This window comes from Equus quagga, chromosome 13 (genome assembly GCF_021613505.1).
Source record: "Equus quagga isolate Etosha38 chromosome 13, UCLA_HA_Equagga_1.0, whole genome shotgun sequence".
Classification (NCBI taxonomy): Eukaryota; Metazoa; Chordata; class Mammalia; order Perissodactyla; family Equidae; genus Equus; species Equus quagga.
Genome location: NC_060279.1, coordinates 54,546,987 through 54,561,727, shown reverse-complemented (window position 1 = coordinate 54,561,727; position 14,741 = coordinate 54,546,987). Strand labels below are relative to the sequence as shown.

Below are 14,741 nucleotides of genomic sequence, written 5' to 3'. Positions count from 1 at the left end.
TTTTTTTGTTTCAATCCTGTTTTCATTTGCCTTGAAGAAGCTCTTTAGTCTGATGAAGTCCCATTTGTTTATTCTTTCTATTGTTTCCCTTCTCTGAGAAGGCATGGTGTCTGAAAAGATCCTTTTAATACTGATGTCAAAGAGTCTACTGCCTACATTTTCTTCTAGAAGCCTTATGGTTTCAGGTCTCACCTTTAGGTCTTTGATCCATTTTGAGTTTATTTTGGTGAATGGTCAATTTTCATTCCTTTGCATATGGCTTTCCAGTTTTCCCAGCACCATTTGTTGAAAAGACTTTCTTTTCTCCATTGTATGCCCTCAGCTCCTTTGTCAAAGATAAGCTGTCCATAGATGTGTGGTTTTATTTCTGGGCTTTCAATTCTGTTCCATTGATCTGTGCACCTGTTTTCATACCAGTACCATGCTGTTTTGATTACCGTAGCTTTGTAGTATGTTTTGAAGTCAGCGATTGTGATGCCTCCAGCTTTGTTCTTTTTTTTCAGGATTGCTTTAGCAATTCGGGGTCTTTTGTTGCCCCATATGAATTTTAGGATTCTTTGTTCTATTTCTGTAAAGAATGTCATTGGGAGTCTGATTGGGATTGCTTTGAATCTGTAGATTGCGTTAGGTAGAACGGACATTTTAACTGTGTTTATTCTTCCAATCCATGTACATGGAATGTCTTTCCATCTCCTTATGTCATCATCCAATTCTCTTAGAAAGGCCTTGTAATTTTCATTATATAGGTCCTTCACTTCCTTAGTTAAATTTACCCCAAGGTATTTTATTCTTTTTGTTGCGATTGTGAATGGTATTGTGTTCTTGAGTTCTTTTTCTGTTAGTTCATTATTAGATTGTAGAAATGCTACTGATTTATGCAAATTGATTTTGTACCCTGAAACTTTGCTGTAGTTGTTGATTACTTCTGAGAGTTTTCCAATGGATTCTTTGGGGTTTTCTATATATAAGATCATGTCGTCTGCAAACAGCAAGAGTTTCACTTCTTCCCTCCCTATTTGGATTCCTTTTATTCCTTTTTCTTGCCTGATTGCTCTGGCCAGGACCTCCAGTACTATGTTAAATAAAGTGGTGATAGAGGGCATCCCTACCCTTTTTTTTAAGGAGATGTGGATGAGAACATAGGTAGAACGTTTGTTTTGTATAAAGAAAACAGAACAAAACAGAGTAGTCTTTCTACATTGTTAAAAATTGTTAAAGATAAGGGTTTAAATGTCCTCACCAAGGGGTTTTTAATCTTAATGAATTTTCTGTACCTTACGTGGTGAGTTCTGATTGTAATGAAATGAGCAGATTTCAGAACAGGAAGCTATGGATAAGCTTGTTCCTTGTATCCGAAAATTTTTGTGTTCCAGCAGCAGTACTTGGTGAATTCTTAGGGAAAAAACTTGTGGGGTGTTTTTTTGTTTTTTTCTTTATTTGGTAATACAGAATAGGTCCTCTGATTCAGCAGGTGGTTGCAATTAAACTGATAAGCATCCTGTCATTTTAGCTGTATTGCTGCTTTCAGCTTTCCTTTCTAAATGCTCCTAGTAAAAAGTTTGAACAATGCAGGAAAGGATTGGGGTTCTAGATCCTTTGTTTGCCTTTAAATCAGCCATTCAGATACCTAAACAGACATTTTAAGGTACAACTTGAAGACTAAGCTCTCTGATTCTGAAGTAGTACGTAAGAAGTAAAGTGAACAAACGAGATCTTGTAAATAAGTTGTAATTAGTGTGGGAAGAGGGGCTGAAAATGTTAGGTGTTTCTTTCCACAAACTCTAATTTTAATTAAGTACTTTCCTGATGCTTCTAAAGGGTATAGAATAAATAATCATTTTGAAATTGATAAAATAGAAATGTCAAATATTACAGATTGTCTTGCTAAAATAGAAATTTTTTGGAGGCAGGGATAATTTTTTTTTTCAATATTGGCCCTGCCCAATTTTAAAACTTGGCATCTTTTTTTCTGTGAGGAAGATTGTCGCTGAGCTAACGTCTGTGCCAGTCTTCCTCTACTTTACATGGGATGCTGCCGCATGTGGCTTAACAAGTGGTGCGAGGTCTGCACCTGGGATCTGAACCTGTGAAGCCTGGGCTGCGGAAGCAGAGCATACGACCTTAACCATGACGCCACCAGGCTGGCCCCCGAGCTTGACATCTTTTATCAATAGTAGTTGAGATATCTGAATTTTATTTTAAAGTCCTTACTGGTATTTTGGGTACTAAGATGGAGAGATGAAGGTTATTTAACTATTTTTTTCCTCTAATAAAAAGGGTAACTAATCTAAAAGTCTGGTTTTATTTATTTATTTATTTTTAAACAGGTGCCATGTTTCAGAACAGACTAAGACTCCTGGTAAAGAAGAACTGAAGACACTGTACAGACATCAGATATAGGCTAATTACAAAGAAAGCATTAACCTGCCTCTGAGGTGACTAAAGGGGAATAATGGTGATTTTGCGCCGGGCTCGGCCGCCTGCTTCCGCCCCAACCAGCAATGAATCTTGACTCGCTCTCGCTGGCCTTGTCTCAAATCAGCTACCTGGTGGACAATTTAACCAAGAAAAACTACCGAGCCAGCCAGCAGGAAATACAGCATGTAAGTAACCTAGTCAGAAAATCTAAGTACCATTAAGGGAATGAGTATGCAGTGGAAAGTAAGTTTCTATGGGTGTGTTGCGTGAAAAGTATCTAATTTTTGCCCCTTACTTCAAGTGATTTCTCTTCAGCTTAATATATAAAAGAGATCTTATCCTGGTTCTTTTTTGGGGGGGTTCACAGATTTTTGTTTTTTTGTTAAAATTATGAAATATTTGTTTTGATCTAATCCTATTTTTTCCTTAATACTTTTTTAAAAAATTGAGATAAACTTCACAAACTATAAAACTCACCCTTTACAATGTAAAATTCTGTAATTTGTAGTTGATTCACAAAGTCGTTCAACCATTATCATCAAACTCCAGCGTATTTTCCTCACCCCAAAAAGAAACGCCTGAATCCATTTGCAGTTGCTCTCCATTTCCCCTCCCTCCAGCCCCTGGCAACTGCTAATCTACTTTGTGCTTCTATGGATTTGCCTTTCTGGACATTTCATATAAGTGAAATCATCCCATATGTGGCCTTCAGTTGTCTGCCTTCTTTCACTTGGCATGATGTTTCAGGTTTCATCCATGTTGGAGCATGCATCAGTACTTCATTCCTTTTTATGGCTGAATAATAGTCCATTGTATGAATATATTCCACATTTTGTTTAACTGTCAGTTGGATATTTAGGTTTGTTTCCGCTTTTTTGACTCTTAATGAATAGTGTAGCTATCAACATTTGTTTACCAGTTTTTGGGTGGATGTTTATTTTCAGTTTTTAGGATATATACCAAAGAATGGAATTGCTGGATCATATGGTTACTCTATTTTTACCTTTCTGAAGAACTGCCAGACTGGTTTGCAGAGCATTGCATCACTTTTCATTTCCACAAGCAGTGTATGAGGGTTCCAATTTTTTTTCATCCTCACTAACACTCATTGTTGCCTGTCTTTTTGCCTTTAGCCCTGCTAGTGGATGTGAACTGGTATCTCATTGTAGCTTTGATTTATAGATAATGCTGTTGAGCGTCTTTTCATGTGCTTCTTTGTACATCTTTGGAGAAATGTCAATTCAAATCCTTTGCCCTCCCCTCCCCCTCCATCTTTTAAAATTACTGTTCTCCAGTGTAGATTTGACTTGTAGAGTATTTCATTCAATCTTCGTGAAAGTTAAATAGTATACTATACCTTAGTTTTAGTGATTGTACCCCCTTCCCATTTATAAATCAAATGGAGTATCACACTTAGAATTCTTCATATTGTTAAAGCATAATTTAGCTGTATGACCCTGGTTAACTTCTCCAAACCTCCTTTTCTTCATCTGCAAAATAAGGATAAAAACAATAAAATTTGCAGGACACCTTGTTGTGATTAAATGAAATTAAATAGAGTACGTAACACAGTTCCTGTCTCAGCATTAAAAAAGTGCTAATTCTCCCTCTATAGTATAAATTATAGTTACTACGTAAAGTAGTTAGTACACAAATAGAAACTTGTAAGTGAAATAGGTGCTTAATTATTTGAGCTAAATCTAAGGCTTGAGAGGGTTTGTATGGAACTATTTCCTTGTCTTTTTGGGGTGTGTGTAATGTGTGCATGTAGCAGTTGTGGTTGTGGTTTAATGTGATTTTTAAAATAGATATTAACCTGATTACCCTAGGTACCCATTTCTCCTACCAACAGGCAACCAATGTTGGCTATTTCTTCATTGTCCTTCCAAAGATATTTGCATATAGAAAATGGGAAGATATTTCCCCCATTTCATATGGTGGCGTATAGTAGATATTGTTCTCCATCTTTTTGTTTTGTTTTGTTTTCAATTTACCAGTCTGTCTTGGAAATCATTCCTTAGCCATATGTGAAAAGTCTCTTCATTCCTTTAAGGCTGCATAGTAAACCATTGTCTGGATGGATCATAATTTACACTTCACTGTTGATGGACACTTAGGTTATATAAGAGTTTTTGTGTGTGTGTGTGCTCACACACTGTGGACAGTGTTGTTACAAGGTAGTTCCTGCCTATATATGTTGTTGTATTTGTAGGATAGATGCTTAGAAATTGAAGTTTGGACAACTTTTCCAGTTTACTTTCTAATGGAAAAGCTCTATCCTTAGAATTATCTAATATCTATTTGATTTCCCACCTTTGTACTGTTTCTCTGGTACATTGAAATATCACCAGGTATGTATGCTTATGGAGTTTACTGCTTTGATGAATTCTAGTGCTAAGTTCATTGTTTTAATACCTTCAGTGGTCCTCTTACTACAGAACAAAATCCAACCTCCTCAGTCTGAGTTGTTTTTTTTTTTTTATTTCTTTAGCTGAGGAAGATTCACCCAGAGCTAACAGCTAACATCTGCCACTGATCTTCCTCTTTTTTTATGTCGGCCCCTGACAGACAAGTGGTGTAGGTCCACAGCCTGAACTGAATCTGGGCCCCTGAAGCAGAGCGGGCTGAATTTAACCACTAGGCCACCAGGGCTGGCCCATCATGGCCCTTTAAGTTCAGTTCTAAATGCTGTTTCTGGAATTCTCATCTTTCGAGAACCAAATCTAATACCACCTGTCCAGTGAAGACTTAACCCCTTTTTTCCTTTATTTGAATTAATTCCTTAGGGTAAATTCTGAAAGCTCTGTTGGTCAGAATGTGACCTAACAATTTCATGCAGCTGCTATTTAAGCATCTGCCGTGTACCACACATTATTTTTTTGGCAACTTTTTATTGAAATAAAATGTATACACAGAATAATTTCTCAAATTATAAGTGTGCAGATAAATTTTCATAAAATGAACATATACCTATTATAACCATGCAGATTAAGAAAAGTGATACTAGCGTCTCAGAAGCTCCTCGTTTAGTTGCTGAACATATCACTTAGGCACTCAGCAGTTTCACTTCTACGTATATACCAAACAGAAAGGCACGTGCACGTTCATCATAAAACGTGTATCTCAATAGCCCCAAGGTGGAAACAACCCGTGTCTATCAACAAGGTATACTATGAGGCATTGAGACTATTATGTGGAACAACATGCCTTGATCTTAGTGTTGAGTGAAAAATGCTGAGCATTCCATCAGTTCAGTCATTCTATTTGTACAGTCAGTTCTCTGATCTTCATAGCAATTGTTCAAGCATTTACAATGTTCCAGGTGTTATTTCTAATGTGATATTACATCAGTTCTCACATTCTCACTTCAGTGGTGCAGGGTGGGTAGTATTGTTCCATTTTACACTGAGCTTCAAAGACATTAAGTATTTTGCCCACTGGTATTCTGCCTGAAAATGGCAGATAGGAGATTTGAATCCACAACATTCCTGTGTTGAATCTCTTTATGTTGTTCCTGAAAGACAAAGAAGTAGAAGAAAATTAGAGACAGGATTGTAAGGTCTCCTAGTCTCAAGTTTGGCTGCCCCTGACAGCCCCTACTCTAAAACGTCTTCCACTCTGTGCTCAGAGTGACCTTTTGAAAATGTATAGCTAATAGTCTCTTTGAGGTTTTAAAATCTTTTGTTTGTCTCTGTCCCACTCAGTAAAGCCCAGACTCCTGACTGTGCCTATGTTGCTGTTCTTTGGAAGCAGACATGAGACAGTTTGGAATGCAGGTTATTTATAACGTTTGAATACCTGTAGGGGGAGGGGAAAAGACTGGAGACAGAATTGGGCAGAAGGAGAACTGTGGTGGAAACACAACAAAACCCTGGCCAACTCCATGGGGAATTCTGCAACGGATATCAAAGTTGTCCCACAGTGGGCCCAAATGGCCAGGCCTTTACATCCCTTAGGATTGTATGAAGGCTACCTCAGGAGGGTGTGTGCCCTTGGATAATATGACTCCAGCTGAGACAAACCTTAAAGGCGGTGACTGCTGGGGCAGTTAGAACTTCTTGCAAGTGGGGAATCTGGTGGCACTGTCTGACTTTACCCCAGCAAGCCTCTGCATGATCTGGTCAGCTTAATACCGAATTACTAATTGGTTTGATCATCTTCCCCACTCCCAAGACCTTGAGATATTGGACTATCCTTTAGTTTGTCTCTTATACCTAACATTTAGTAAGTGTTCAAATGCAATTGGAATGAATAAATTATTTAGTAATTAATTTTGAAGGTAAGGGTTAGAATGCATGGTTTCACCTAATGGCTGAGGTTTCTCAGTGTCTACAGATTTTCTTTAGAAAAGTAAATTTTGTGTCTTTAACAGTACCTTTGCAGACAGCCTCCTCTCTTCTATTACTTCTAGAAGGATTAGGAATTTAGAACTGGAGTGGGAGCAAGGTTCTAGTTCTTGGCTCTGTCTTGATTTCCTTTGGTGTTAGGTAAAGACTTGTGATTCTTGGATGCTTAGTATATTTTAGTGCCATGCTTTGTTGTGGCTTAGTCTGATCAGATTTATTATCTTGGCTGGGATCATGTTCCCTTTGTTATTTATCCTAGTGACAAATGGGAAGAAGGAATATTTATCGAATTTATTATATATATGGGTTCACTAAACATGAGAGCTAGCTATTTATTACCATTATGTAGATTAAAAAACAGGGCTAGAATTTAATTTGTCCCATTAGTCAGGATTTTGTGATGTTCTTTAAAGATTAACCCCTGTAGTTATGCTTTCCTTTAAAATACTCATCATTATGAAAGAAATTATACAAGTAAAATAAAATTAAATCAACACTAGTTTCTCTACTCAGCTTCTTAGCATTTTGGAGTGTTCTTTGATTTTGCATTAAAAATAGTTGTTCTAGGGGCCGACCCTGTGGTCTAGTGGTTAAGTTTGGTGAGCTCTGCTTTGGTGGCCCGGGTTCAGTTCCCAGGTGAGCACTACCACACCCTTTGGTGGCCATGCTGTGGTGTCGCCTCACAAAATAGAGGAAGATAGCACAGATGTTAGCTCAGGACGAATCTTCCTCAGTAAAAGAAAAGAAAGAAAAGTTCTATAAAAACATTTTTTTTTAAAGATGTTTTTGGGGCTGGCCCGGTGGCACAGCAGTTAAGTTCGCATGTTCCGCTTCTTGGTGGCCTGGGGTTCGCCGATTCGGATCCTGGGTGTGGACATGGCACCACTTGGCAAAAGCCATGCTGTGGTAGGCATCCCACATATAAAATAGAGGATGATAGGCATGGATGTTAGCTCAGGCCCAGTCTTCCTCAGCAAAAAGAAGAGGATTGGTAGTAGTTAGCTCAGGGCTAATCTTCCTCAAACAAACAAACAAAAAAAAGATTTAAAAAAAATTTTTTTTAATTATTTTGTTTTTTAAGTTTTTCCTTCTCCCAAAGCCCCCCACTACATAGTTGTATATTTTAGTTGTGGGTCCTTCTAGTTGTGGCATGTGGGACACCACCTCAGCATAGGTTGATGAGCAGTGCTAGGTCCGTGCCCAGGATCCACACCTGTGAAACCCTGGGCCACTGAAGTAGAGTGTGCGAACTTAACCACTGGGCCACGTGGCCAGCCCCTATAAAAACATTTTATATCCTGTTCTTTAAATGATATAATCTCTAAATATAATTTAAAAAATTATAAATGTAAATTTATAAAACCAAAATTTTAAATTTATTAAATTAATAAATTTATAGTAAAAGTTTTATTGAAGATAATCTTGGGGCTGGCCCTGTGGCCGAGTGGTTAAGTTCACGTGCTCCACTTCGGCAGCCCAGGGTTTCGCCAGTTCAGATCTTGGGCGAGGACATGGCGCTGCTCATCAGGCCATGTTGAGGTGGTGTCCCACATGCCACAACTAGAGGGACCCACAACTAAAATACACAACTATGTGCTGGGGGGATTTGGGGAGAAAAAGCAATTAAAAGAAAAAAAGAAGATTGGCAACAGTTGTTAGCTCAGGTGCCAGTCTTCAAAAAAAAAAAAAGATAGTCTCAAACACACATGAGTAGAGTAGTACAATATAACCCCCATGAATCTGTCATCTAGCTTCATTTTAAGCTATGACCAGGCTGTTTGATCTCAGTTGTTTTAAAGCACAGCCCAGACATAATTTCATCTCTTCATAATACCATTTTAACATCTTTAAACAAAAAAAGCACAATACTTCCTAAATATCAAATATCCAGTTAACAGTCACATTTCCTGTTTGCCTTATATTAAAAAAAAATCTTAAAACTGTTGGTTTGAATCAGGATTCAAATAAAATAAATCAGTTTGTCTCCTGGGACCTTATTAAGTCTCATTTATTCATTTATTTATTTATTTATTTTTTGCTGAGGAAGACTGGCCCTGAGCTAACATCCGTGTCCATCTTCCTCTACTTTATATGTGGGATGCCTACCACAGCATGGCATGCCAAGTGGTGCCGTGTCTCCACCCGGGATCTGAACCGGCGAACCCCGAGCTGCTGAAGCAGAATGTGTGGACTTAACTGCTGTGCCACTGGGCCGGCTGCTGTAAAACAACTTTTATTCAAAGAATAGTTTAGTCTTATTAAAAATATGTTGTATGTTGAAATGAATTCAGTGCTTACTATCTGTCCTTTTGCTGCAGTTTCTATATTCCTGAAAAAACTTTATTTTCATTTGTTTCTTTTTTGGCTGTAGATCATTGTCAGCAGATTTGTTTCATTGAGAACTTGGGTGCTGTTACCCAGATTCTTTCATGCTTAAGGATATATCATTTTTATTTGGAGTCGATTATCACAAGATATGAAATTCTTGGGTCAAGTTTGTTTCCCCCTAGTTGTGTAAATACTGCTCTCCATTATTCTTCAGTAACATCAAATGCCAGAAGCTCCCTGGCTTCTTCCTCCTCCTCTTTCCTCTCTCTCCTTCCTCATGCATTTTAGGTAACTTTTCTTGCCTGCATCTACTCTTAACCTCGATATCCCCATAAATTTTCTTTTAATTAGAGTTAACTTCATGTGTATAAGTTTTGATTATTCTGTTATTACCTTTTCTTGTGCTATGGTATACCTTTCAATGTTTCAATTCAAATATTTATTTCAGGGATATTTTTCTTCTTTTCTTTGAATGGTTTTCTTTGTCATTTCTTCTCTTGTGGATTGAGGTATATTAATTTTATTAGGTGGTTATCTTTTCTGTAAAATTTTTGCCTTAGTTCTTTCCTAAGCCCTGCAAACTTGCTTTCATTTCCTTCTGTTATCTTATTTTTGAACTAGTGTGTCACCTTTTTGAGGACTTTCCCCCTTAAAAAACAAAAATTTCTACCATTTCTTTGAGGGTATGGAATACTATTTGTCTGAACTCTTCTTGTTTGTTTATTGGGTAAGTTCTTTGAAATGTATGTTCTTCACCTGTCTTGTTTCTTTGCTTTGTTTATTTTACAGGTTCTTGAAATAGGTTGCATGCTGAGTCTTGGGACTTTTTGCTTGTCTTTGAATCAGTGCAATTATTTACTCACATTTAAATAGTCTTAGGAATACTTGAGGGCAGGAAAGTGTCTTGGGGTACTTCACCATTTCTGTTTTCAGATTTGGTAATGGTTTCCTCATTCTTCTCCAGCATTCTTCTTTGTTCACAGACGTTAAATGTGGCACCTTGAGCTTGATTGTTCATCTATATCTCTCTCCCTTGCCATTCTGCAATTTCTGTGTGTTGATCTGGGTCTCTAAATGGACAGTCTGTCCTTTTTCATGGCCCATTTGTGCCCCCAATTCATCACCTGAACAGAGAATAATTATACATATTTTGGGACGTTTATCAATTCTAGACATTTTTATTTTTGGATTTATCAGTCCCAAGTAGAAGTCTGCATTTGGCTTGTCATTTGAGTTGGTAAGAATGAGCTCTTTGCCATATTTCTCTGGACCACTTCTTAAAAGAGAATGTATTATTGAAGATGTAATTTTAAAAAAAAATTTGTTGTTTGAGAGACTAGAGTAGAAAAAGGTGGTCTTAGTTCCACCATCTTTTACTTAGGAATTCAAAATTTTATCCTTAATTTAATGCTTTTTTTGTTAGAAGAAACCCTTCATAGTTGCAAAAATTTTTCATGTTCTTTTCAAAATATTAAACTGTTTTGAATGTATGCACTATTTTTCATAAAGTATTCACAAAGTATTCATACAGATAAGGCAATAAGAACCTGGAATTTTTTTTTTGAAGAAGATGATGATTAACCCTGAGCTAACTGCTGCCAGTCTTCCTCTTTTTGCTGAGGAAGACTGGCCCTGAGCTAACATCGTGCCCATCTTCCTCTACTTTATATGTGGGTTGCCTACCCCAGCGTGATGTGCCAAGCAGTGCCAATTCCGCACCCGGGATCTGAACTGGTGAACCCTGGGCTGCTGAGAAGTGGAACATGCGAACTTAACCGCTGCGCCACTGGGCTGGCCCCTGGAATGAATATTTTTAAGGGTTAGAATATGTTCAGCAAGCTTAAGAAATATGAATGAAGATGCTGATGCAAACTTGTTTGTATGGTGCATATGTATATTTTGAAACAGTCTGATTATTCTGGTTGCTATAACTATAATCATGGTAGTGTAGAGAGTTACTGTCTTCAATTTAAATTTTAAAATCTAGTATTTTATAATTGTATGGAATCCTGAGTGTTTTTGGGACCTTTGAGATCATCTGCTGGGCTAGATTTTGTATTTTTCTTTATATAAATCTTTTTGAGCTTATGTGAAAATCCACATATATATATATATATATATCTGTTTTTTGCGTGGGTGTGAGGAAGATTGGCCCTGAGCTAACATTTCTTGGCAGTCTTCCTCTTTTCGCTTGAAGAAGATTGTTGCTGAGCTAACATCTGTGCTAATCTTCCGCTATTTTATGTGGGATGCCTACCACAAGCATGGCTTGTCAAGCAGTGCCATGTCCGCACCCAGGATCCGAACCGGTGAATCCCAGGCCTCCAAAGCGGAACGTGTGCACTTAACCGCTGTGCCACCGCACCAGCCCCTATTTCTTTTTTTTAAATAGATAGGCTTTTTTTTTTTAAAGGTTGGCACGTGAGCCAACAGCTGTTGCCAATCTTTTTTCTTTGTTTTCTGCTTTTTCTCCCCAGATCCCCCCAGTACACAGTTGTGTATTTTAGTTGTGGGTCCTTGTAGTTGTGGCATGTGGGATGCCGCTTCAGCGTGGCCTGATGAGTGGTGCCATGTCCGCACTAAGGATTCAAACCAGCGAAACCCTCGGCCGCCGAAGCAGGGTGTGGGAACTTAACCACTCGGCCACGGGCCCATCCGCTAGTTACTTTATTTTTAATATAGCCTAAAGATTTTGCTGTCACATTGTAAGATAGTTACTTAACTAAAGCTTTGAATTATTTTACTGGTCTCCACTGCCCAATGAGTGGAGTGGTCTGAATTTTAAGTAAAAATATATAGGACTTAATTTTACAGGAGCAATAAAATCTTATTTCAACATCTTTGCAACCCAATGATGTTTTTAAAATACCACTTGTTTTAGAAGAAAAAAATAGTTGCTCCTAATGAAGGGCAGCATGGTATCACAGAATTAATATTGCGTTCACCCAGCAACCATAAAACACACCATTTAATTCCACCACCAGCCGGCAAGTTATGTGTGACATTTGTCTTTAGTCGCTCCAACCTTGATTTTTAAAAAAAATCTTATCTGTGATAACATGGTATTGTTTGTCTTATATATATTTCTTAGGTTTGTTGTGAAGATTAAGTGGCTGTAAAAGCAATTGTAAAATTATAAAAATATTATATAAATAAATGTAAAGGATAAGAAGGGATATTTGTAAACTTTTGCTGATCCTGATTAAAACAAAAACTTAAAAGTTTTTTTGTTTTGGTTTTTGGCCATTGACAGTCTGATGGAAAGTCCCTTCCATTTTTTAGGTTGGTGTAACAGCACCAGATAAGTCAGTATGTTCATTAACTGTCATCTGATCCCCTGACTCCCTCTGGCCTTTTTGTGTTTGTGTACTGTTTAACTTCTGCCTCAAAGGCTGTTCCTCCAGCTCTATCTGGTTGTCAACTTCAATATTTTAAGTCTCAGCTTACATTTTACATCTTTAGGGAAAGTCTTTCTGTGGTACCTCTCCCCTCCCATCAATATCACATAGCCCTGTTTCATTTTCTTCATATGACAGTTAATATTATCAGAAATTCTTTACCTATACTTTTCTTACCCCATGAAAACATCCTTCGTGAGAGTTATGGAACTCACTGGTCTGTACTGCTGTGTTTGCTGTACCTTGTATTGTATCTAGTATGTTCTCAACATGTATTTGTTAAGCCAGCTGCTCTTGCTCTTTTGAGGGAGAGCTCTGGTTAGTTGAATCATTGGTGATTCTAGTCTTAATTAATTTTTTTTTAAAGATTTTATTTCTTTCCTTTTTCTCCCCAAAGACCCCCGGAACGTAGTTGTATATTCTTCGTTGTGGGTCCTTCTAGTTGTGGCATGTGGGATGCTGTGTCAGCGTGGTTTGATGAGTAGTCCCATGTCCGCACCCAGGATTCGAACCAACGAAACACTGGGCCGCCTGTGGCGGAGCGCACAAACTTAACCACTCGGCCACAGGGCTAGCCCCTAGTCTTAATTATTTGAATTGGCTATTTAGTATCTTCAGCATTCAAGGCGATAGGAAAAAACAATCTTTTGCCTTTGTAAAACTTAAGGAATGATAAGAACCTACAAAACCAATACATTGTGAATAGGTTCACAGTAATCTTTATAGATGCAGAGGTTCTTATTGATTATCAAATTATACAAATTTTAACTTCTATGTATGTATGTATGTATGTATGTATTTATTTATTTATTGAGGAAGATTAGTCCTGAGCTAACTGCTGCCAATCCTCCTCTTTTTGCTGAGGAAGACTGGCCCTGAGCTAACATCATGCCCATCTACCTCTACTTTATATGTGGGACGCCTACCACAGCATGGTGTGCCAAGCGGTGCCATTTCCGCTCCCGGCATCCGAACCAGTGAACCCTGGGCTGCCGAAGCCCGGGCCGCCGAAGCACAACGTGTGTACTTAACTGCTGTGCCGCTGGGCCGGCCCCTAGATTTTAACTTTTAGATGTTTGTGGGACAGTGTGAAAATTGGTCTTACTTAACTACCACACTTTCTGGATGGGGAAAACTGAAACTGAAATAAGTTAACTTAGCCAGCTGTCACTTTATTATTATGATACAGTCGAGAGACTGTAGGCTTTGGAGGTGGGCTATGAATCCTTCCTCCTCGACTCATACACTAGTGGATTTTAGGCTGCTGGAATCTGTTTTAAGTGTTCACCTCCTCATCTATAAAATGGGAGTAAGTTTTGGCAGAGTTGTTGAAGATTAAACTGAGAAAGCTCGGTACCATATCTAGTCTAAAGTAGGTAGTTAAATATTTATTATTTATAATGTAGCATTTAATAAGCAAGTGATTACTCTCCACATACAATGTGCTAAGCTCTTTTGTAGACTAGATGTGAGGAAGTCAACACAACTACATGAATTCCCTCTTCTCATGCAACTTAAAAATCTAGTGAAGGACGTGGAAAATAAATTATCAGGTGGTGATAAGTGCTATGGAGAAAAGTAAAGCAGGGTAATAGGTGATGATGGGTCAGGTCGTGTTGCTGTTTTTGGGAGGGTAGTTATGAAAGGCCTCACTGATGAGGTGACTTGAGAGCAGAAACCTAAAGGAAGTAAGAGCAAACCATGTGTAGATATTTGCAGCTTTCTTGTATAGGAAATAGCAAGTACAAACACTGGTAATTTTGAGAAACACCAAGAAACTAGTGGCGCGTGGGGTAGCATCTACAGTACTGAAATCATACTGTTTCCTTTAGGGCCTTGCCTTGGAGGTTATTGCAATGAGTCACAATTGTGTTAGATTTCAGGTTACTCTTTTTTTTTTTTTTTTTTTTTTTTCTGAGAAACGGTTGCCCTGAGCAGACTTCTCTTGCCAATCTTCCTCTTTTTGCTTGAGGAAGATTGGCCCTGAGCTAACAGCTGTGCCAGTCTTCCTCTCTTTTGTATGTGAGTCACCGTGACAGCATGGCCGCCACCGAGTGTTTTAGACCTCCGTGCAGGGAACTAAACCCGGGCCACCAAAGTGGAGCACGTGGAACTTAACCACTAGACCACGGGGCTGGCCCTTGAAGTTACTTTTTTTTTTTTAAAGATTTTCTTTTTCTTTTTTTTCCCCAAAGCCCACTGGTACACAGTTGCATATTTTAGTTGTGGGTCCTTCTAGTTGTGGCATGTG

The 14,741-nt window shown here is 38.2% G+C and overlaps 1 protein-coding gene across 6 annotated transcripts in view; it reads left to right on the top strand.

Annotated features, from left to right (window-relative positions):
• Window positions 1-14,741, top strand: part of CNOT1 (CCR4-NOT transcription complex subunit 1) — a 112,995-nt gene that overhangs the window by 33,048 nt on the left and 65,206 nt on the right. For all 6 annotated transcript variants that reach the window (XM_046682669.1, XM_046682664.1, XM_046682670.1 and 3 more), the window contains exon 2: window positions 2,328-2,603. In XM_046682669.1, coding sequence (XP_046538625.1) covers window positions 2,502-2,603 — 102 coding nt within the window. In that variant the 5' untranslated portion in view covers window positions 2,328-2,501. The remainder of the gene's footprint in view (window positions 1-2,327; window positions 2,604-14,741) is intronic.